Below are 24416 nucleotides of genomic sequence, written 5' to 3'. Positions count from 1 at the left end.
GTGCAGTTTCTTTCATAGAATTTCTGATTAGTTTTTCATTAGTAACCAAGGGAGCAGTAAATTCTTTGCTTTTCTTGCAAATCAGAGTTGCACAGGAACATTTCCTGTTCGCCCTTGTTTTGCAGCATAATAATCCCTACATCCTTCTTACGAGAGTACAGACAGCAGATGCAGATAAAAACAAAATAAAACAAAAAGGCTACACTGAAAGTCTTTTCTATCTTCACATCAGAGCTTGAGCAGGAAAACCTATTTGGCTGACTTATTTTTGAACAGAGAACAAATAATAATTTAGGTTTAAAAATGGAAGAAAACAGCCCTGGCTGGTATAGCTCAGTGGATTGAGCGCGGGCCTGTGAACCAGACAATCGCGGTTCGATTCCCAGTCAGGGCACATACCGGGGTTGCAGGCTGGTTCCCTGCAGGCCAGTTCCCAGCAGGGGACGCATGAAAGGCAACCATACATTGATGTTTCTCTCCCTCTCTCCTTCCCTTCCCCTCTAAAGATAAATAAATAAAATATTTTTTTAAAAAAGGGAAGAAAACAATCACTATTTGTAATAAATGCAAAGAAAAATATGAAAGGAACTCTTTCACTGAATAGATATTATCATTTTCCAGGAAGACACTAATAATGTTTATATGTTCAGTTCTCATTTCTTTACCTTCTCAAAATTTCAGTATTAACTGTTACTTATATTTGATCTGTTGGATTCTTGATAATAACTAAATTTAATTCTTCCACATCCACTCACTATACTCAGGTTGTTATTTTTAATCCACAAACACTATAAATTCAAAAACCAACTTGTGTATTAGTCAAAGAAATTTCAAAAAAGAGTAAATATGTGGGAGGTAGCTAAGGCAGAGCTGAAGGGGAAATTAATAGTATTAATGCTTGAATTAGAAAAGACAAACATCTCAAGCAAAATATCAAAATTCCTATCTCAAGGAAGTAGAAAGTAGAGAACAAAATAAACTCAAGGCATGTTTAATAGCAGTTAAAGTTACCAGTGTAAGCCAACACAACTGGTATCAGGAAAATGGTTTAAAAAAATAAGTGATACAAAAAGCTAGTTCTTTGGAAAATGTAATAAAATTGACAAACCTCTAGTGAGGCTGCCAAAAATAAGATCATAGAAGACACGGTATCAGCAACAAAGCAGGGGACACAACTGCAGACACTGCAGATGCAAAAAGACTTTACATTTGACACCTTAGAAGACACGAACCTATTCTTTGAAAACCACAAACTACCAACACTCAATTAAGAGGAAATAAATAGCCTGAATAGTCCTATAACCATAAAGCAAATTAAATTTGTAATTAAAAATATCTAGAAAAAGATATCTCCAGGCCCACATGCTTTTGCTGGAGGATTTGACCCAACATTTAAAGAATTAAAACCAGATGTACACAACCTCTTTCAGAAAATAAAAGAGAAGGGAACACTTCCCAAATTATTTTATGAAGCCACTATTATCACCCCGACACCAAAATAAGACAGATGGTATTGCAAAAGTAAAAGAAAACTATAGATCTATTATATCTCATGAATCCTCAAGAAATCCTCAAGAAAATATAAGCAAATTGAAACCGACAATGTATAAAAAATTATATAACACAACCAAATGGGATTTATTCCAGATATACAAAGCTGGTTCAACATTAGAAAATTGATCAATGTATTTCATCATATCAACAGGCTAAAGAAGAAAAATCATGCAATCATATTAATTGCAGGAAAAGCATTTGACCCCTAAAGAAAAAAAAAACAAACAAAAAACCTCTCGGCAAGTTAAGAGTAGAGAGAACTGCTTCAACTTGATAAAAAGCATCCACAAAGAAACATCAGAAACAAAATAGAAAATAAAATAAAACAAAAAAATCTTACGGCTAACATTGTCCTTAAATCTAAAACACTGAATGCCTCCCCCCAAAGATTTGGAAGAAGGGGAGGATGTCTATGAGCACCCACTCGTATTCAACGCAAAATTGGAAGGTCTAGCCACTGCAGGAAGACAAGGAAAAGAAACAAAAGACATACAGATTAGAAAAGAAGATATAAAATTGGTCCTACTTGAAGACATGAATGTCTATACAGAAAATCCCAAGAATTATCCAAATAAAACTCCTAGGACTAATAAGTGAATTCCACAAGTTTGCAGAATGCAAATCAATATACACAAACATTTAGAAAACAAAATTCGAGATATAATACCATCTATAATCACTGAAAAGAACTTATATGTAAATTTAACGAACATGGACAAGGTCTGTATGTAGAAAATTACAAACACCTGATGATATTTTTTAAAGGCCTAAATAAATTAAGAGACATACTGTGCTCATGGATTGGAATCCTTGACCTAGTAATGATGTCTCCTTAAATTGATCTATTGGGTTAATGTAATTTCTATCAAAGCCCTGGTAATGTTTTCTTGTTTTATAGACATAAATGAGCTTATTCTTAAATTTATATGGAAGGGCACAGGACCTAGAAGAGCTAAGAAGATCTTAAAAAAAAGAAGAATAAAAGATGAGTTATCACTTTATCTTATATTAATGCCTATTATAAAGCTATAGTAATCAAAACAGTGTGACATGAGTACAGAGACCCACAGAGCAGTGAAACAGAACAGAATACCCACACAAATATGCCCAACTGATTTTTGACAAAGGTTCAAAAGCAATTTAATAAAAGAAGAGTAGATTTTAACAAATGTTGCTGGGGCAATGGGATATCCATAGGCATAAAAATAAATTTCAATGTTAACTTCATGCCCTATTCAAAAATTGACTCAAAATGGACCAGGAACTTACATGTAAAACACAAATCTTTTAAACTTTTAGAAGAAAATGGGAAAAAATTAAAAATTAAAAAATAATTTTAAATCTGTAAAACTTTTAGAAAAAAGGAAAATAAATAAATAAATAATCAAATAAAAATAATTTAAAAATAAAAAATATTTTTGAGAGCTAAGGCTAGGCAAAAATTTCTTAGATTTGACCAAAAGCATGATCCATAGAAAGAGAACTTCACACATTGGACCTGGAATAGAGAGATTACCCCAACCAGAGGTTTCTCCACCGTGAGAAAGCTGTGGGAGGGGTTAGGGGTGCAGGTAGGTCCCGTGTTCCATGTCCAGAGGGGCCTCGTCGCCTCTGGTTCTCAGCTCCGCCTTCTCGGTGAATGGCTCCCACCACAGGCTGGCAAGATGGCCAATGGAATTCCTGCTGTCATGTCCGAGTTCTAGAGAGTGGCACAGGGGAAGCAGAGGAAGACCAGATGTTCCCCGTCCCACCCCCAAATCAGCTTCCTTTAAGCAGTCTCCTGCAAAGCTGCACAAAACACTCTGCTTACATCGCACTGACCAGAAATCAGTTACCTGGCTAAATTTAGCAAGTGAAGCTAGAAAACATGTTTGTTTGTCTTTTTTAAATTCTAATGTCTGTGTTAGTAAGGTATTTGTAGCTTATTATTGGAAAGAAAAAACGATCCGTGGCTCAAACATGATATAAATTTATTTCTCCCTCTAAGTCCAAAATAGTATTCTTGATTGGCTGGTGATTCTTCCCTAGGCAGTGACTGAGCGCCCTAGGTGGCTTCTATCTTGGTCCTTTGCCATCTTCAACACTTATCTTCCCCCATTTTCTTACTTATCCACCCACATCAAACTGGAAAAGGGGAATGAGCATGGGGAATCGGCAAGGGAGGTCTCTGGGGGCCAGACCTGGGAGCAACACGTACTACCCCCATTCACCCACAGCCAGGACTGAAGCACGTGGCTGTGCATAACCACAGCGGGGGCTGGGAAATGATGTCCAGCACCACTTCCAGTGGTGCTCAAGAAGATGTGAGTTGGTCACCAGCCATCAGGGCTACGAGTCCAGCTGAAAACTAGGTTCTGTTATCAAGAAAGAAAAGAGGATGGACATTGGGAGACAGGGAGCAGTTTCTGTGACAAGAGACGAATTGCACTGAAGGGCTAGTAAGCAAATAGTTCATCTTCCAACAATGCGATGGCATGTTCTAGAGCTCTGAGTCGTGTCACAGGTCTTGTGTGCAACGATGACTTGCTGCAAATATCCCAAGGGTTTTTCAGCCCCCTCAAATGTCCTTCACATAAAATTACTATGTAGTTAAGCAATTTAATATTTTATTTTCTTAATGTTACAAAAGGCTTTTTAATGGTCTAGATATGCTCCACAGTCTGATGGTGAGGCTTTATAGAAACTGAGCAGCGAACAACAGAGACACACAGCATTAGTGACTTCACATAACTGTACAGCCAAATGAGGAGTTCCTGGCTGTGGACTTTCATATGTAAGTGTTCACTTTGAGATGCTACTTTTACATTCCTCATTTCGGTTTCCATTTTTAATTTTTTTAATCTTGCGTTTTAATTTACAAAATATTCGACTTTGCAAGAGAAAACAGTAAAGGCTGGGTGGGAACACTTGTGGGCTTGATGTATGAAACCATATACACACGCATCCCAAACAACCTAGTCTGATGGGCACTTCTGATGGGATTCTAGAAGGGTCTGATTTAAGAGCTTGAAGAATGGAATCACAGGCCTTTCAACTACAAAGGGAGAGAAGAAACCAAGCATAATTGACACTGAGAAAAGAATGAGTGGATGTTAATATTTACAAATCCACCCAAAAGTAGTTAATTTAACGAAGAGGTTGAGAGCATAGTTTTTGGATTATGTCTGGCCTAGACTTAAATTCCAGTGTAGCTATTTAATGACCACATAAACTTCGCCAAGTCACTCAATGTTTCCGAGCCTCAGTTTTCCTCCCTGTAAGAGTGGGACAGTAATGTCAGCCTCACAGAGTTAAGTGTATATAGAGTGTAGAACACAGTCAAGTGCCTGAATCATAGCATAGTAAGCACCTGAAAAATAGTGGTTATTATTGATGCCCAGCCTTGGGCTGGATGTTGGGTACAGCTGGGCGATAGGAAAGGTAGGTCATGACTTTCACAAAATTCTAGCAAGTAGCACACAGGACACAGTCAAGAAATCCCACGTGACACATGTAACCAAGTGCTGAGTTCTGAGACACCACCAACATGTACCCTGGGGGACCAGGGAGAGAGAGACCAGTGATCACAGGGCTATGTCATGAGCTTGGAAAGCAGTGCAGGACTGGCATGAGTCGTAACGGGCCATTTCGAGTGCATGGGACAGAGCAGTCCCTCAAGCTACGGAACACATTAGTGAGTGAAGGGAAGAACATGAGCAAAAAACAAAACCAGCAGATCGAGTGCCCAGGAGAGTGAAGGGAGTCCTCCCCTGTCACCTCTGGTGGGTGTTCATGGGCAAGGAGACACAGAGGCCGCAGTGGAGAGGCCCACCAGAGCCGGGCCTTAGAAACTGGGCTGTGAGGTGGAGTTTGGGAGCAGAGGAAGACCATGACGAAGCGGTGCTCAGACCCACCCTGGGGTGCTCAGGAGTCCTGCTGTGGGAGGAAGCTGGGATGCAGAGAAGGTGGCCAGGAGCCTCCCTCAGGACCTGACGAGGAGGGGAGAGGAAAGCGGGGCTGGCAGCGGATGGCCCGCAAGACTCAGCCAGGGACGTGGCGGGCGCGGGCCCTGGGGCTCCGCCGGGCCCTCAGAGAGGGAGTGAAGGGGGAGATGGTGGCTCTCTGATGACTACACAATTCGTGGTGATTTTGAGACAGAAATGGAGAGCTGACGAGCAGGGGGAGATGAGCTCCATTATGTCTTCTGGTTTTGAGCTGGTGATGAGACGCACAAGTGGAAACGAGTAATGGGCAGAGAAAAGGTCAAAGTTAGAATCCGACAGGCACAGAGATTTGGAAGTCATTATTATGAATACGGTGAACAAAAGCAACGGAATGGATGAGGTCTCTGAGGGAACAATATAAATAGAAAAAAAAACACTAGAAAACCAAAGACTAAGTCCGGGGCGATGTAGATGATTTAAAATACAGAAGCATTCCAGGAATACCCACCACGAGCGCATGAACCTCAGCGAAGTCAGCTTGGGGCCGTGGTCTGAATTCCGGGGTTCCTGGAACCCACAGGCATCCTCCCCCCCAGGCCGCTTCCTCCACTAAAAAATTCAAAATTACATCCTACTACTGCAGCAGTAGAAAGATGAATATAATCTAGAATGGATTATTATATATCCATTATTGTTATATAATTTCCTCCCTTCGGATTTTAAAATAAACTATTTTTATGGGTCCCTAAAAGTATCATGGGCCTTATCATGTCTAATGGTGTAAATAATCCAAAGTAGTGAGCGTTCTTTTAAAACATCAAGTACACTTGACTTCAGAAAATGTGTGTGTACAGAAAAGGCCACTCTTTCTTTTTTTAATGTTATAAGCTAATCTTTTAATTAACCTTGCCTTTCACAGGTGCCCAACCTTGTTCAGTCGGCGTGACCCCGAAGATGTGTTGCAGAGGGATTCGGGGCGAGAGAGAAGCAATCATCGCCACGGTTTGCTGTGTTTAAGGAAGGACTTCACTTTTCAGACGCGCATTTTTGGGTGCACATCTCAGAGAATGTGATTCCCTTGTTAAAGGGCCTCTTGTCCATCCCAGGAGGCGTGGTTTCCAGAATAACTGCGTGTGGTTTTGATGTTGCAGGGGCTTCATTCCTAAGCCTGTTTCCTGAATAAAGTGTCATTTAGACCTCAAAAAAATGACCCCCCTCAAAAAAAAAGTTGGAAACCTGAAACAGGTTAAATTTAACCACAGAGCATTTCAGCCCCAGATGAAGAAAAGCCGTACGGTAAGTCAGACACCCTTACAGGGTTTACCCCTGGGCAGCTGAGTCCAGGAGGAGCGGCGGCGACCCAGGGAAGCAGAAGCCCTTCGCCGCGTCGCCGTCTGAAGCAGGGCCCCCGATGTTTACTGAGCGTCTACTGCGTGCTGAGGGCGATGCCTCCAGCCTGGAGGGAAGGGGCTGGCGTGGGGGGTGATGGAGACAGAGCACACATTATTTATTAATAATGACAAAACACACAGAGGGAGTCCCGAAGTTCCGACTTCTTTGGGCTCAGTAGGCAGAGGGTATGACTTTCACAGCCCAAGGGAGGAAGAGGACCCATGGAGTGCTGTCAAAAGTGGTAGATGACGTAGGAAGGCCAGGAGAGATAAATCTCTCCCAGACGGTCAAAATGAGGGCTCTGGCCGCGCTGGTGGCAATGACTTCCTGGGGTAATGGGACACTCTGAGCATCAAGGGGTGCTCCTAAAGTGAGATCCCGGGTCTGGCCACGGACTAGGGCCTGCTTCAGCCCTGTCTGGAAAGACCGAATAGAACCAGAGCCAGTGTTAGCGGAGGGTGCTGGGCGTGCCTGGCAGTGTTCCAGGCACCTCGAATGTCATTCAGTCCTCCTCCCAAGCTCTGCAGTGACTACTCTCTCATACCCACTTCACGGAGAAGAAAACGGAGGCACAGAAAGTTGCAGTAACTTGCCTAGGATCACACAGCAGGCAAAAGCGGCATGAGAATCCTGGCGCTCTGCTCACAGGCCCTACGCTCGTAACTGCTGGGAGAGACGGAGCCACACTGCGTGGTCTCGGGAAGTTTTAGCAAGTCTCACGGGAATTTGGCACTTGCTTTTGATGTTGGTATGTATTAGTTTACAGAGGCAAATGAACAAAGCGCAGAAAAGCAATGTGCCTGGTTTACACAGTAACATGGCAGCAGAGAGAGCATGCACTGCTTTGCCACAACAGACACCTCGGAGGGACTTCCCTGGGGGACGCAGGAGGACCTGGAACACTCAGAAAAGGCTAACATTTAGGCACAGCCCAGCTCAGATCTATTTCTGCACTCCTGGCACCCCCCCAAGAGGAAAGCCTTACTTGAGAAGAGGTGACTTTGTTCTCTCTCTCTGACCATTAGAAAAGCCAGCTTTCAAAGCCTTTCTCCAACGGGCCCAGGTGGTCTTGGATACACAACCCCCTCTTCGGATAGATGGGATGGAAAACTCTTTATAAACAAGTAACGTATTACCTGACATTGTTTTAAACATATGTTTAAAAATATTATATGTTTAAATATGTAGTATAGGGATACTTAATAATAATATATTATTATATATAATATAGTAGCAATAAGAATGTGCACACATATATTCATACGCATTGGCCATCTCGGTTTTTGCTTTGAATTCCTAAGAGGAAAAACACAACCCAAACATAAAGGGCTGTAATTTGCTTCTTTTTTTTTTTTACCAAAAGCGAGTGGCAGCGCTTTGTCAGCATGGAGCGTGCATAACTGACCTCTTGGCCTCTTTCCGTCCAGCAACGAAAATTCGCACCTTGGAAATGTGAGCACACGACAGAGAGAACCGTTAGGATGATCGGGTGGGAAAGCGAGGCCCTGACTGCTGTGACCATGGTAACTGCTGCTTCTGTGATTGCCACAGCTGAAGGAAAACGGGGGCGGGGGGGGGTGCGGGTAGCCGGTCAGAAAAGTTGAAAGTGTGATGGTATTATCTGTTCAAGAAAAACAGTAATGTTAGCTAGCAATGGCTACACTGAACACAATGCACGCATCTTTAAAAAGTATATGCCTGGCTGGTGTAGTTCAGTGGATTGACCACAGACCTGAGAACCAGAGGATCGCGGTTCGCTTCCCAGTCAGGGCACATAGCTGGGTTGCAGGCCAGTTCCCGGCAGGGGACACACGAGAGGCAACCACACATTGATATTTCTCTCCCTCTCTCCTTCCCTTTCCCTCTAAAGATAAATAAATAAATTTAAAAGGAAAAAAAAGTATATGCTGGTTACATTTTTAAAAAACCTAATACTATTTAAACATTCTAGAGAAACTAGCATTTTTTTTTTACAATCCTTTGTTAAATTACAGACTTGATCAAGTGGTTTTTTTGTTGTTTTTTTTTACATTCTGAGTAACTTCTTCCTAATCTCTCTTTTCTAAGGGATACAGCATTCTCATAGTAGCAGATACAAATGGTTATGAGCAAAGAATGATGAGTAGTATAGAGAATTAACATGGGAAAATCAAATATTCCTTTCCACTATTTTGGAAGTGACTCTGGGTCGGGAGGAAGTGATGTAAAATCTCCAGGCTGTGCATTTACCGAGAAGTCTTCTCCTTGGGGGTCTGAAGCCAAAGCTGGGGGTGGGGGCGGGTCTGCGTTGCTCTGCAGCCCAGAAACGCTCTGAGTTCTCGACTGGCGAAGCAGAGAGCTGACCACAGCCATATTCCCTCCTGACCCATCTATTATAAAACACTGTCTACAGAGACTTGCAAACTGTTTTCCTTTCAGGACAACACAACACTCTGCCTCCGCCTGTGCTCCAGGGCCTGGGGTCGGGGTGGGAGGAGAAGGCGGCCCAGGCCCGGACTCCAGGCCCGGAGGTGGGACGTGGTGTGAGGCTGTCCCCGTGCTCGCCCCGCCCCGAGGGGCGCCTGAGGATGCTGGGCTGGCTGCGGTCCAGGTGAATTGGAGGCCGTCCTAGAAGTAAGAACATCCATCATGCTTAGTAAGATCTTAGGTTGTACCGGCTGCCTGGAGACTGCAGACATTTTTTATGAAGCTCCCGGTCATGAAGCGCTCCTTCCGCCTCTGCTGCCATATGTTTTTCCAGCTGGACCTCCACCAGTCTTCCGCTCTCCAGAAAGTTCTCATTCATTCAGCCCAAGGGTATCTCACTGGCTTTTCTGAAGGCTGCTGGAAGCTTCAGCAGGAGTCCTGGCCACATGGAAAATCAAGCCATCTGAGCTTATAGATGAAGGTCTCACATTGTGAGTCCCTGCCTTCAGAGGCTGCTCTTTCCTTAGTCAATTTAAATTCGGAGAAATGTAAACAAGCATACTTAACTATGTGAAACTGTGCAAGAAAAAGATTCTTATTAGCATGCGTTTTCTGTGCTTCAGACTTCCTCACCACATCCAACGGCAGGGAAATTTTACAACCGTTTTTTTTTTCCCAAAGACTGGAACCCACCCACTTATGTACTCCGATTAGCCAGCGACCTCCGAACCCTGCTCGTCTTCTATTCCCGTGGGGCACTGGGAAGGTTCAGCTTCTCCAGATGCTGTTTCTCGGGCTGGCCAGCACGGGGCTGGAGTCACAGCTCTCCAACACGTGTTAGAGATCTGGCCCGTGGGCCAAGGTCCGTGCTTCCAGTGCTAACCAACAGTTTGTGCTTTGTGACTCAGACTTGGTGGCTGCCCTGTTCTTCATTTTTCCTCTGGGTGAATCTGGGATTCAGTTCCTCGTCCTCAAAAGTCCTGACTGAGAAGAAAATGGGGTACATGTTCTCTGTGGTAAGCTCTCCTTGGAAAACCCTCCCGCAGAACTGGGCTGTGTATGTGTACAGGTCTCGCCTTATGGATACATTTGTATTTGGTTTATAGTAAACACTGAGCCCACTTCCGGATTTTAACAGTGTCCCCATTTCTTACTGGGAAGTCTTTGACTATACTCTCCCCACTGCTCCGCCAACTTATCACCCCTCCTCTCCACTACCATTTCTAGCTGTCCCCACTGGCTGTTGAGTGCGCCCAAATCCCTTCTGATCACCCTCACACTACAAAATCTGCAGGCAACATGATGTCTAGGATAATGTAAGGGGGTCTCAGATCAACTCACACTAGCAATGAGTGTAAGTTTGGGGAGACCAATTATATTCAGGCGTAGGTATGAAATTGTGCCATCTGAATTGGTAAAGCATTGTTCAAAGTAGGCAATGGAAAGCAGTATTATGAGGAGATTTTCACTTTCTTTCTGGTTTGCTGGTTTCACCAAATGCTTAAACAGGAATATAATTACAATATTTCTAAGCCGACTCTGTAACGGCTGTGAGTTTGACAATATACCTCCCAACACACACAATAATACAAATGGCATATATCAGGTAGGTTACCCATTAAACGACTGTGACAGATCGTATTTCTGGTTAATTGTTAGTTCCTTATGACCTTAGACTTTGCCTGTGTATTTAATAACACCACCTGCTGTCTCGGGTAGCAATACTACCTTTTACGTGAGGATTACTGTTCTTACTTCGTAAACAACAGTGCTCAGTCGGAGGTGTTGAAACTCTACCGTAGAATTGTTTAAATTATACCACTTATGGACAGCTTAAAGAAAGAAACCGACTTTCTTCCCTATGCCGGCTTTATTGGCTTCTCCCAAGATATCATAATTTATGTACCATAATAGAGGCATAAAAATGATTTACAAGTTGTAGTCTTGGTCTGCAAAATGCAATATTTCCAGAGAACTCTGACACTGTTGGGCCTGTCCTGTCTGTCTTCTTGCAGACTGGTTTCTCATGGTACAGACGCCTCTGGGAAAGTTCCCAATAAAACAGGCAAATAAAAAATAATTCCCACAAAGTGAAACGAGATGAGACCTTTCTTTTTTAACCATCACCCAAGATCATGCCTCTCTGGTGTGGGGCACGCTGAGAACACTGCTGGCGGTCAAGACATGCCGGAGAGGCTGCTCGCGTGCCCTCCACAGGCAGGCCTGTGCTGGCAGGTTTTTCGAGGGGGCTGCCTTTGGGTGGGACTCGAAGATAGTGGCGCCTGCACAGGGAACTCCTGGTGGTGGGAGGTCCGGGACAGAGTGTTTACTGCTAACCTAACCAGGCCTGTACTGTACAATCTAACTTGGGGCAACGCTCCAATCCATGAACTGCCTAACGACAGCGACCCTGGGCAGCGTGACACCGGCGTGCGTCAGACGCTCTCTCTCCTGCAGGAGGCAGAAGTGGCGTCCTTCGCAGTGAGGAGAAGGACCCCTGTTCACTTGCTCCTCCCCTTATCTGTCCCGTAATCCATAGCCTGCCTGTGATCAGTTTCCCCAGGCAAACGACAGCTCCAAAAACAGGAACGCTTTTTGCAATAACTGTAATGTTTCATTCCTTAGCATGGTGATACTGTTCACAAACAGAATGACACACTCGAGGTAACATCCGTCTGCCTTGGAACTGACTTTTGTCCTGAACTGTGGCAAGGCTCACAGACTTCACCCAGCACTCACACAAGCCGTAACTTTATGCTGAAATGTGGACACTGTGCAGAGTGCAGGGATTTTTTTTTTAATTACTTGGAACCGGAGAGGTTGGCCTGAACACCCACCACATGAAAATAATCAAGAGGTCGTCTGCCAACAGAAAGCAGTTTCAAAAGGACGGAATGCAGAATTCTGCGCCCAAGCCACTTGACAGCATCCCAGAAAGGCTTGTGTGGACACGTCTTCCGTCTGAGAGGACTCTGGCATTCCAGGCTTTGGAAAGAACGTCTCCTGTTACAGCTCGAAGGGGCTGCTGCCTGTCCTTCTCTTCCCTCCAAAATCAAGGAATCCGGAAGTCTTGCTCTGGAATACTCACTTAAAAATGAAGAGGAACCTTCACATGAAAAGTCATGAACATGGCTCTTTTTGGATTTTTATTTTTGAAGAATAGTTGAAATGACACATGACCAAAGTTCCCACCACCACTATTTTTGGAAAACATAGAATGTCACATACTCCATTGTTTCTTCATCATCAGACCCAAATAAACAAAAGTCAGAAGCTTATAAATATAAATTCACTGCAGTTAACAAAGTCACAACGAATTTTGAAACATTAGAATTCCTAGAACTTGCTCTCATAACATCCTTTGTAAACTCAGTATATAGCCAGCAAAGAAGCCACACAGCTATTAAGCAGTAGAATCCTGGGCGAGAATACCAAAAAAACCTCAAAACAAATTTCCACATCCTGCTGACCTATTCAGCCCAGTGCTTGTTAGTGTGTGGGACTGTTGCTTTTTCTCCTTCTTCTGCTGGGACTCTCTTAAGTAACAGGAAAGGCCTGTGCCTAGTATAGTGAGTCTTTACCCATGATACACACATATGTGTGTGTGTGTGTGTGTGTATAAAATAAGGTAATCTTCTTGTGGAAATATTTTCCATAAGCCTTGAAACACTTTACTTTGGCATATCAATGCTGATAACAAATGTTCCCACCCTGGCTAACTTGAACTCAGTATGGGCTGTGGTTCAGATATGCCAAGCCTATACTGAGCCCACGCCAAGCAGACACAGGGCTCTCAGAGAAGCTGACGATCTGGTAGCCATTTAACCTCATAAGGTGGCATGGTGCCCCCAAACAGTGGGCAGGCAGTTACTGGCCATTTTTCTGCATTGTTTTGTGATACCGTATATGTCAGAAGACTGTTGGGCTGGGTTCGTCAGCTTTTCCTGGTCTCCCACTGCCCCACACACCCCACCAAAGCTCACAGCAGAAATGGCGTCAAGCTCAGCCTCCCCCCACTCAAGGACACAGGTCCAGCCCTGAGCTGGGTAGCTCAGTTGGTTGAAGCATTATCCTGATATGCCAAGGTTGCAGGTTCAATTTCCTGTCAGGGCGCACACAAGAATCAACCAATGAATGGGTAAATAAGTAGAACAACAAATCAATCTCTCTCTCCTTCCCCTCGCCCTCTTTCCCTAAAGTCAATAAATTCAAAACATTAAAAAAGAAAAACAACACGGGCCAGAGTGTCCAAGGAACCTGCTTCAGGTCTCACACCAGGTGGGTGAAAAGAACCTCAGCTATCTCCTGTGCAGGTATTTATTTGCATGTGTGTTAAGAAGAACCTGCGAAGACACGAGAAATAGGAGGTAGCCCCCCCAGTGGGCTGAAGAAAGAACTGCAGCATGAGAAAAGTGAATTCTAGCTCTTAACTGCACATTTTCTTTGTCTGAAGGCGGAGTCCTTATTGTCTTGCCTCAGTTGACCAAACTCGTAAAGTAAGGCGACTGAGATGTTCTAAGTCATTGTTAAGAATAATGAATTGCTTTGATAATACAAATTAGATATGTTGGTGGAAACAATGAAAGCAATCTGAAAATGTTTGAAATCTAGCTCTCTCCTGAGTGCTAAGAGCCAATTGCCACTGCAAAGTTCACTGTGTGTAGTCAGTCCCCAGGCACGTTTCGGAACCAGCTTTCCTGAGTCAGGAATCTATCTGCTCGAAGGGCTGAGGGAGGAGGCTTGCCAGCACGTACATCCGAGTTCCTCTGTATTTGGATTTCAGCTGTCTGTGACAAGCTTTTTAGACATTTTAGGAAATCTATTTCTCTACCTCTATCCACCAGTAGTCTGGGCTGCGACTCAGACCCAGGCTGTCTGCCCCCATGTGCTTCGCTTCCTTCTTCCCTGTATGAACTTCAGTTCTGAGTGGGGACCTGCATTCTCTCAGTGGCTTTGCATTGCCTTTGGCTAAGGTATTACCATGTGGCTGTTGCATCCGGATATTCACTTCAATTAATACAGTACAGTCCACAATTAGTCTTTTCAACTTTCCTTCCTTTTCTCCTTCTGCAGGGAGCTCTCTGTTATATATAAAACTGACCCCCCCACACAAAAAGTTTAAAGAAAACATTTATTGTTAAAGGTTTAGATCTTTGGATATGATGGGAATACCACCTATACACATAATTGTTTTAAATGATAACACTACTTTATTTACTTATTTTGCTGGATTAGACTAGAGCAAATATGACCCCAGAACAGATTACTGAAATCTTACCGGTAAAGGCCAAATTTTCCTGCACATTGTCTTTTTATAAAACATACTTGCAAATAATGAAGCGAAAGTTAGCCCAGTTCACATTGGCTAATTTCTGTTTCATGAGAAATACAAACAATAACAATGAAAGTTTAAGAAGTCTTGACTGTTTTGCTTCTTAGAGCTCCATGAAGCTGTATCTGACTTCATGTGTTTTTCTCTTCGGTGCAGCCCATCCTGCTCACTCGTCTCCAGGCAAAGTAGCCAGGACCGGAGTCCTGCAGTAGCAATGAAATGATTTCATGAGAGTTTCCTCTTTGTTTTTAAGGAAATGGCTCATAAAGAGTTAGAGGTGTGGTATTCCAATTTGGTGAGTGCCCAAACCATTTTCTCCCCAGCCTACCGGTACATCCCAGAACTGACTCTTCGATCCCAGCAACAGCGTCGGGTCTTCTCTGAGGTCCATACAGACCAACACAGGATGGCTGTCACCGAAGGAGGGTGGTGTGGCAGCCACCGTCTCTCCCCTCCCTCTCTCCCTCAAATGCTGCAGACATTTCCTGGTCTTTGGATTGGTGCCCTACGACACACGCCAGGGGTTTCTTTTTTCCCTAGAAATATATTGATAGCCATATCTTCACACTCTTTTTATTAATACTCACAAATGTTAACACCCCTGTGCTAGGCCTCTATACTGTGCTTACATGATTTTTTGAAAATGCAAAATGCCAACAAAATGTTACTGTTAGACAATAGGACTCGCACCGAAATTTCAGTTCTGACACTCGCCTTTAGTGTTACCTTAGGCAAATCACTTAACCCTTTAATGCCTGCATTTTTAGTTCCTGAAGAAAGACGGCAAGATAAAAGAATTTATGCCTGAAATAGCTTTTTAAAATGTCCATATGGAAGATAACATAAATACAAAGGTATCATTTTATTTTTAACCTTTTAGAATTTTAACATCATTTTTTGCAGTTCCCTTGCTACTAAAAGTATAAGTAGGAAAGTTAAAATTTTAAGCTGAGAGAAAATGTACCACTTTAATATTTTCGAGTATGTGAAGTTAGTTCCCTATTTTGTCAGCATCTTCCTACTGATGTCTTTTAAAAGATTTTAGCAAGTGTCTTAAATATAAGTTAGACCCTAATCCAGATATTATTCCAGAAAAGTGCACTTCATCCTGCTCTTTCCAAAAAGTCAATTGGAGGCTTCTGGCATCAAATGGCTGTTGAATCCCTTCCAGTTCTGCTACAAATTTCCTTGCAGACCGAGCAAGTGTGTGACCTCAATCTCTCCTTTGTCGGTATTTTTTCCTCAGCTCTTTAAATTCTGACACAGTAAAGCAGTTAACTTACATCAAGACCCTGAATTTCACGGGGACCTGTACATATGTTTACACAGAGGCTGGTGACTAACAGCTTCTGTGTGTAACATGCGATGATCAGAGTTCCCTGGACTTTATTTGGCCTGATTCTTAGACCCTCCACAGAGAGTTCATCTCCTCCGTATGCGAACGTCTCTTTAACCCCTGAACACTTTCTGTGCATGGGGGGGGGGGGGGGCGGCAGGCTACAGGGAGAGGTCAGACAAAGGGAAAGCATTTCTAAAAAAGTATATATGCAATTTGAAAAACAGAATTATCTCATCAAACACTCTTAGTTAGAAGAAAGGCTTTCATACCTATTACATAAGGTTCATTTATGTCCTGACTCTCCATAGTATGTGTAGATGTATTCGTACAAACAAGTGTTCAAATACATATTTACTTTTATAAAGTGGAAAATCCCTGAATACCACACGTGTCCTTTTGGTCATATGGTACTTCGCTCAAGTACAAGGAGCCTAGGACGGTAGCCACAGAAATCCAAGGGCCGCGTCACTGCGTTTTTTTTCCTCCTTCAAATATGCCAAGGTCAGAGTTTAAGAAGCTTTAGCGTGGTTGCAACATCATGCTATTAATAGAGAGTGCTCTCTAAAGAATGAAGGTTGTGATCCCACATGTGGATATAGGGTAAAGGCATGAACTCAGCTGTCCCTGGAACACCACCTCCCACAAAGTAGCCGCCCACTCGTTGCGGGGGGCAGGGGGTGGCATCCTCCCCTGGCTGCATGTCCTCTAGTAAGAACCGTTTCTTCACAGGGCCTTGTCAACTGTCAGTACAGGAGGCCCTCGGCTGCAGTGAGCCTCGGGGAGCAGCAGGCTCAGATCTTAGACATGGAAGGTGCACATGGTGCAAAACCCATGGAAACCGGCTGGGAGGTCAGGCCTGTCCTTCCCATTGAGCTACTGCATAGAGCTGCTTCCTCTGGTTCACCTTCCCATCACTTCTCTTAACTCCTGCCTTATCGGTATCCTTCTGACTGGCTTTCCTTTTGTTTCTAGATTGTGGTTTTTACTTGTACTTTTAAAAATCTTAGACATTAGGGCTGGAAGAGGCTGTTGCTTCATCTAGACTTTCAGCGGGAAAGTTCCCCTTAGAACACTTCCTTTAGTTCTTAGGTCGAATTGCAGCATTTCAGCGTTCTGGTTAAAAGGCAGCCTCAGACCACTGTCCCATCACACCACACACGGCCTGGGCCTGCCTGTCTGTGTAAGAATAGGGGGGAGCTCACCGCAGCCACACTGGTAACCTTGACTGTGAACGGCAAAGATTATCATAATTCTCCTCTGAGAGGACCTGGGGCCTTAAGCAGGAGGGCAGAGTCTACGTGACTAAAACATACTGACTTCCTCTTTCATAAGTCATCACATGATGAACTACAATTACAATTACTGCCTTGTCTCTGCGAATTGCAGACGCATTGCCTCACCCTAGAAACCCCGCTCCTGTGCTCGGAGGAGGTGGTGACTGCTGCAGCCATGCTTTGGAAGGCATCCAGCTCCAGGCTGCGCTGGGCCGGGAGGGCGGGGGTGGGAGACAAAAACAAAGCTGTGTTTACTTAGCATACATCGATAAAGCTGCTTCAGAGCTACATGAAAGGCCAGGCAGCAGGAAAGGCCTGATACAATATAAGGTATTGCTGCTCTGGATCCCCCTTGTGCCTTAACCCCCTTGATGCCGGATCCTTTTATGGCCAGAGAGACCATCAACTAGCCTTTCCATTTTCCTGAGGGCATTTCATTAGGGAAGTTACATCAGCCCTGTTTCGACATTAAACTGGTAGTGTAGAATAAGAGGGAACTGCCCTCAATTTGGAGAAGAAAAGCTCTGTTCTACAGAAATCCTTACTTAATACCTCCCAAGGCAGAGTTTGCATGTCAGTATTTCTACTTTGGGCTTTCCCTGGAGGGTATTAGCACTGCTTGTAGGTAAATGAGTATAATTAGGCCATGGCTCTAACACCTAGTTTTGTAATGTTTCTGTTGCTGCCTTGTGGGGCCATCTCTTGGGGGTGGCCGAGATGGCTAATCTCTGCAGCACAAAGACTAGGCCTTATTCCCTTTGGGTCGGATGGGCCAAGTCACGTGGTAGAACGTGGCACACAGTCACCATGGAGAGTGACCAAAGGGACAGATCCCTGAAAGAGGTACTACCACAGGGACCACGAGTTACCAAACCCACTGTCTCCAGGTGCTTCCCCAGCTAGGAGGGCAGTGAGGCAGGATCGCAATTGCAAGGCAGGATCCGGAACAGGGGGTGACCTCTATGGCAGGCACACCTTCTCTGGAAATCCCCAAGAGGTTCAGCGTTAGCCTGAAAAATATTTAGGCCTGGCATTACGTTTTCTGTGCCATTGCGAACAGGTTTTTTCATGTGCTTTAAGCAGCTCCCTCCACTGTTTTTCTAAGGGTGTTTTTCCTCTTCCTTGTGGTTAATCCTTTGAAGCAACCTGGCATTTTCAACAGCAACAACTAGAGAGAAACGTCAGCAGGATTTTTTTTTCTCTCCACCTACCAATCCAGCGGTAGGAAAGATAATATAATTAGTACCCTGTTCTTCCCACTTAACCAGCTCATTCCAGTCTCAAGAAGCCATGTGGGCCGGTCTTCCAACAAAAGCGGCTGCAGAGGCTGCCCTAGTAGAGTTGAAGTGTCAAAGTCCCAACTGAGAGTGACTAAGCCTGCATCTATTAGTCAGTAAAACCAACGACCGGCCAAAAGTGATTTACTATAATACACACCAGCTCCTCCTCCCGATGCAAGTGTGAAACTCAAGTGCTCAGTTTAGCTGGGCAGAGCCTGGGGCTGCCAACTATGGCGGGCGCGTCGGGCTAGCTGTTCACGCCAGACGCGGACTCCCCCCACCGGCGCTGCGCCTGGCCCGGGCCGCGTGGTGCGCGCACATCCGTTCCGCCTCTGACAACGCCCGCGAGCGGCGGGCCCGGCCAGTAGCACACCCCACGGCCCGCGCCGCACGATCTCCGACCCACGCCGGGCTGGGGAGCTGGGCCTGCAGGAGCAAGGCCGCCGGGGGGCGGTGCTTCAGGGCGAGGAGCCGTCCGGGGTGGGGGGGCGGAGGCTGCGCAGTGACGCAACGCGCTGGCCGCAGACTCGGATCCCAGGAATGTGCGTTCACTCAATGAGGCCGCCAGCGCCAGCAGCGCCGAGTCACGTCCGCGTGGAGCGTGCGCACTCGGCAGCGGCGCACGCGGGCTTCGGCTCCGCGCCCACGTCACGCGCCCGCCTGAGCCCTACATAAGCGGCCTGGTGCTGGCGCTGTAAGCACTGCGCTTGCTGAAAAGGGGAAGCTGAGCGTTTTGGGGGCCTCGGTGTTGGGAGGTCGTTCTCCGCCCCCCCACCCATAAGGTCTCAGGCTTGGAAAGTCATTATTCAGTGTTAAAACTTCAGGGGGTTGGCGGCGCGTGCCTAGCTCCAAGACACACGAGTGTAAAGCACTATTGAACGGTCTAACTCCTAAAACCCTGTGAGCCACGTTGCTTTCAAGCAGTACAGTCGGAAACAAGTCACAAAGTGGCCCCGCTTTAAGAACACGAATATTAGCACGATTTTACCCCAACCAGGACGGAGGAATTCCGACTGGGTTGAGGTCGCCGGGCGAGTACAATAGAGCAGACTTGTAGCTCTTTTAGTTGCGACGCGCCATCAGCGCTGCGCAGAGCGGACTCTCCCGACTCTCCAAGGAGTCTCTGCGCGGGGGAGGGGCGCGCGCGCGCGCGGGGCTGGGCAGGCGGGCGCGCGCGCACGAGGGGAGGGAGCCCGCGCAGGCGCTGTGCGAGGCTGTCGAAGAATCAAGTCTGTAGAAGTGGAGCGGCGCGGCGGCGGCGGCAGCAGCAGCAGCGACGGCGGCGGCGGAGCTGAGGCGGGCTGGGCGCTGCTGACGCGCGCGCTGGAGAGCGGCGACGCCCGGAGCAGTGAGGGAGCAGCAGAGCGACGCGGGGTCCGTGCCGTGCCCCGGCTCCACGCCGCCCGGCCTCCGCCGCTCCGGCGCGGCATGCCCCACCGTTCCGGCTGAGCTTGCCTCGGCGGCCGCCCCCCGGCCCCCGCCCCCCGTCCTCCCCGCCCCCCGCCCCGCACTCCGCGCCCGCCGCGACCTGCTGCGCTCGCCCGCGCGGCCCATCTTCGCTCCGGTCTGGAGGCCCGCCGCGGCCCCGGCCGAGCCCCCGCCCTCGCGCCCGCCGCCCACCCGCGCTCGCCGGGGGGCCGTGCTGCCGCGCCTGCAGCCCCTCGCCCCGCGCCCGCCGCCCCTCGTGTCCCGGGGGCGCTGCGCGGGCGCCGAGCCCGCGCGGGCTCTGCCTTTGCCGCCGCCCCTGCCGCCCCTGCGGCCGCCGCCGCCGCTGGTGGGGGAGCCGCGGGGTTGGGGGGGCAGGAGGGCGCGCGCGGGGCCGGCGGCGAGCGGCGGCACCCCCTCCTCTGTGGGCTCCGCGGACATGGCTGCAGCGGTAGCGGTGGCGGCCGCGTCCCGGCGGCAGTCCTGCTACTTGTGTGACCTGCCCCGAATGCCCTGGGCGATGATCTGGGACTTCACGGAGCCCGTGTGCCGCGGCTGCGTCAACTACGAGGGTGCCGACCGCGTCGAGTTCGTCATCGAGACCGCGCGGCAGCTCAAGCGGGCGCACGGCTGCTTCCCGGAGGGCCGCTCCCCGCCCGGCGCCGCCGCCGCTCCGGCTGCTTCGAAGCCGCCGCCGCTCTCGGCCAAAGACCTCCTTCTGCAGCAGCAGCAGCAGCTCGGCCACGCCGGCCCGGAGGCGGCCCCGCGCGCCCCACAGGCGCTGGAGCGCTACCCGCTGGCCGCTGCGGAGCGGCCCCCACGCCTTGGCCCTGACTTTGGGGGCGCCCGGCCGGCCGCGGGCCTGGCTCAGCCGCCGACGCCGCAGCCCGTGAACGGCATTCTGGTGCCCAACGGCTTCTCCAAGCTGGAGGAGCCGCCGGAGCTGAACCGCCAGAGCCCGAACCCGCGGCGCGGCCACACCGTGCCGCCCACGCTCGTGCCGCTCATGAATGGTTCGGCCGCGCCTCTGCCCGCCGCGCTTGGCCTCAGTGGCCGAGCCGCCGCCTCGCTGGCCGCCGTGTCCGGAGCCGCAGCCGCCGGCCTGAGCTCTGCGCCGCCCGCCGAACTGGGCGCGCACAAGCGTCCGGCGTCTGTGTCCAGCTGCGCGGCCGCGGAGCACGAGCAGCGTGAGGCGGCGGCCAAGGAGAAGCCGCCGCCGCCAGCGCACCGCGGCCAGGCCGACAGCCTGTCCACCGCGGCTGGGGCCGCCGAGCTGGGCGCCGAGGGCACGGGCAAAGGCCGTGCGCCAGGAGAGCAGGACTGGGTCAACCGACCCAAGACGGTGCGGGACACGCTGCTGGCGCTGCACCAGCACGGCCACTCGGGGCCCTTCGAGAGCAAGTTTAAGAAGGAGCCGACCCTGACTGCAGGCAGGTTGTTGGGGTTCGAGGCCAACGGGGCCAACGGGTCTAAAGCAGGTAGGGGCGGCAGTGGAGTGAGGGGACCTAGGGGAGAAAGGGACCGAGAATGCTCCGCGGTGGGGTGGGGGTGGGGGGGTGTACTCTTTTCCATTCACCATTTTACCCTAACGCAGAAACAACAAACACCCAACTTCCTGCTCTGCCCCAGGCGGAACCACTGCTTAGTGGCAACGTGTTCTTGTGCTGAAGCAGCACAACAGAGATGAGTCAGAGTGGGTTGATAGGCACTGACACAGGGTTTTCCTTTCCCAGCACATTCTTGGATGGGAGCAGGAGGGCACCAGTCACCTTTTAACCTGTTGGGGGACCTTAATACTTACATTCACGGTTAAACCTAGGGACATGCATGCATGTGTATGTAGAAACTCAATTGTTTATGAGCCATTTTCTGAGGCGTTTTCAAAACTGCTGTAGAGCTTCAGAGCCAACCCATAAGTGTTTTAAGTTGCACGTGTATTTGAAACTCGTTTGTGTTTGGATACAGGCTTTTAGACGATAGAACTGTTCAGTGAGTTTTGTTTCACATTAATAAATGATCCTTTTCAGTGCGTGTTCACTTATTTCCTCTTTTTTCCCTTTATTTGCTTGTTTTTTTTTTTGTTTTTTTTGTTTTTAGTTGCAAGAACAGCCAGGAAAAGGAAGCCTTCTCCAGAACCGGAAGGTGAAGTCGGGCCCCCTAAAATCAATGGAGAGGCACAGCCGTGGCTGTCCACGTCTGCTGAAGGGCTCAAGATCCCCATTAATCCTGCGTCCTCTTTTGTATCTCCACCACCACCCACTGCCTCACCTCATTCCAACCGGACCACACCGCCCGAAGCAGCCCAGAACGGCCAGTCCCCCATGGCAGCCCTGATCTTAGTAGCAGACAATGCAGGGGGCAGTCACGCCTCGAAGGATGCCAGCCAGGTTCACTCCACCACCAGGAGGAATAGCAGCAGTCCACCCTCTCCGTCCTCAATGAACCAAAGAAGGCTAGGCCCCAGAGAGGTGGGGGGCCAGGGGGCCGGCAGCACAGGAGGACTGGAGCCAGTGCACCCCGCCAGCCTCCCGGACTCCTCTCTGGCAGCCAGTGCTCCCCTGTGCTGCACCCTCTGCCACGAGCGGCTGGAGGACACCCACTTTGTGCAGTGCCCATCGGTCCCTTCACACAAGTTCTGCTTCCCTTGCTCCAGACAAAGCATCAAACAGCAGGGAGCTAGTGGAGAGGTCTATTGTCCCAGTGGGGAAAAATGCCCTCTTGTGGGCTCCAACGTCCCCTGGGCATTCATGCAAGGGGAGATCGCAACCATCCTTGCTGGAGATGTGAAAGTGAAAAAAGAAAGAGACTCGTGACTTTCCAGTTTCTGAAAAACCCAGTCATTACCCTTAACTAAAACTGCTTGAATTGTATATATATCTCCATATATATATATATATCCAAGACAAGGGAAATGTAGACTTCATAAACATGGCTGTATAATTTTGATTTTTTGAATACATTTGTGTTTCTATATTTTTTTTGACGACAAAAGGTATGTACTTATAAAGGCATTTTCTTCTTTTGTTAACGTTATTAGCATATCTCTGTGCTTTATTATTCTGGTGACAGTTACCGTTCAATGTAGGCTGTGACTTGCGCTGCTTTTTTAGAGCACTTGGCAAAACCCAAAATGCTTCTAGCCGTGTTTGTATGCACTTACTTTAAAAAGAAAAAAAAAAAGCCAAATACATTTTCTGACATTGTAAGATTGCCTTACTGTCTGTTATTCCTTGTTGCTGCCCCTTTCTCAGGCTGGAGGCCAACTGGTGGAGAAGGAAAGGAAGTGAATGCAAGGGGCGCTGTTGCAAAGTGGGCATGCCACTGGGAAATACCAAGTTTACCCCCAGAACATTAGCTTTTCAGTCTTTCTGTATTTTGTTCTTAAAGTTCAGTTGTTGGGACATTAAGGACTGCCTGAGAGTTGCTGCTGAGAGATTTTTGGGACTGGTTTTGAGGGGAATCTTTTTTTTTTTTTTAAGGCAAACTTGATCACTGTTCGCTGCCCACGTAATCAGTTGTAAGATGATAATGCTGCATGCTAGTTGGTTACATAATACACAATTCAGTGACGGAAGGTGGCGATGATGGTGGCGTGTACGGCATGGCACTGCCATCTTTGACCAGGGCCTGGCTCTGCAGCGCCCCTTCATCCTTGTAAACACCCCAGAGCTCTGTTGTTGCTGCCATTGTCATGTCCCCGGGAGAAAGTTGCAGGAGAAGTTCCAGTCCAGGCGAACTTGGAGATTGTGGGGTCGGTTTCGTTTCTGTTTTGTGTGTTATTTTTTTTTATCATTTCCCTGTAGTGCCGTTGCTGTTGATGCTATCGACCACACCATTTCTCGTGAGTGCTAACTACAGTATGGTACAATGACAGCAGCAGCACAGGGTGCTGCCAGGACTGCCCGTGGGCATATTGGTGACAGCCCGGATGGGGTGGAGGACACCTGTAATTTCTTCCTTACATGTGTTTGAAATACCAAGTGAATAATACAGGTCTCCTGGGAAGAAATGATAAACTAGTGAAAACTAAAGAAAAGGTTTGACATCATAGACAGGTTCCACTTCTCAACTATTTTTAGAAGCCTTTTGTAAACTGATTGCTTTTGATCACTATTTTGCATCAGTAAAATGATTTTTTAAACCAATAAATCATCAGTTATTAGAAATAGTTGTCTCGGAGCGATACTGGTTTTTTGTTTTTGTGCTGTTTTAACATCTGCAGGAACACTATTTTAAGTCCTTTTATGTTCAGGTGTTTGTAACTTGGCCCTATAATTAGGCTGAATCATCGCTTCAAGGTCTATTACAACTTATGTGTATCGTTCACAATCCAGCTTCTATTTCAATTTGAAAATATAGATTGTTACCTGCTTTGGGTTATTTTTTAGTTCTGTTTGCGTCTTTTTAAAATTGCTCAAATATTTTATAATGGTCGGGTTATTAACACTTGAAAATCAGATACTGCACCAAATACAGTATTTTTCGTAGTGC

The 24416-nt window shown here is 47.4% G+C and overlaps 1 protein-coding gene across 2 annotated transcripts; it reads left to right on the top strand.

Annotated features, from left to right (window-relative positions):
- The first annotated feature begins 19214 nt into the window (after window positions 1–19214).
- On the top strand, window positions 19215–24093 carry IRF2BP2 (interferon regulatory factor 2 binding protein 2). 2 transcript variants are annotated; one of them, XM_037136749.2, is made up of 2 exons: window positions 19215–21355; window positions 22023–24093. In XM_037136749.2, exons 1-2 carry the CDS (start codon window positions 20365–20367, stop codon window positions 22736–22738), a joined length of 1707 nt encoding a protein of 568 aa, XP_036992644.2. In that variant the 5' UTR covers window positions 19215–20364; the 3' UTR covers window positions 22739–24093. The 2 variants fall into 2 exon arrangements, with proteins under 2 accessions (XP_036992644.2, XP_036992643.2); XM_037136748.2 differs by having other exon boundaries at window positions 19215–21403.
- Window positions 24094–24416: the final 323 nt, after the last annotated feature.

This window comes from Artibeus jamaicensis, unplaced genomic scaffold (assembly GCF_021234435.1).
Source record: "Artibeus jamaicensis isolate MK-2021 breed Jamaican fruit bat unplaced genomic scaffold, CSHL_Jam_final contig_473, whole genome shotgun sequence".
Taxonomy (NCBI): Eukaryota; Metazoa; Chordata; class Mammalia; order Chiroptera; family Phyllostomidae; genus Artibeus; species Artibeus jamaicensis.
Note: the sequence above shows the minus strand (reverse complement) of the source record. Positions and strands in the feature narration are given on the sequence as shown.

What these genes read in the sequence shown, in the direction of transcription:
- IRF2BP2 (XM_037136748.2), top strand. Translation starts at nt 20,365, where the DNA reads ATGGCTGCAGCGGTAGCGGTGGCGGCCGCGTCCCGGCGGCAGTCCTGC. An exon ending in GGCCAACGGGTCTAAAGCAG is followed by an intron (nt 21,404 to 22,022) that starts GTAGGGGCGGCA and finishes TTTTGTTTTTAG; the next exon opens with TTGCAAGAACAGCCAGGAAA.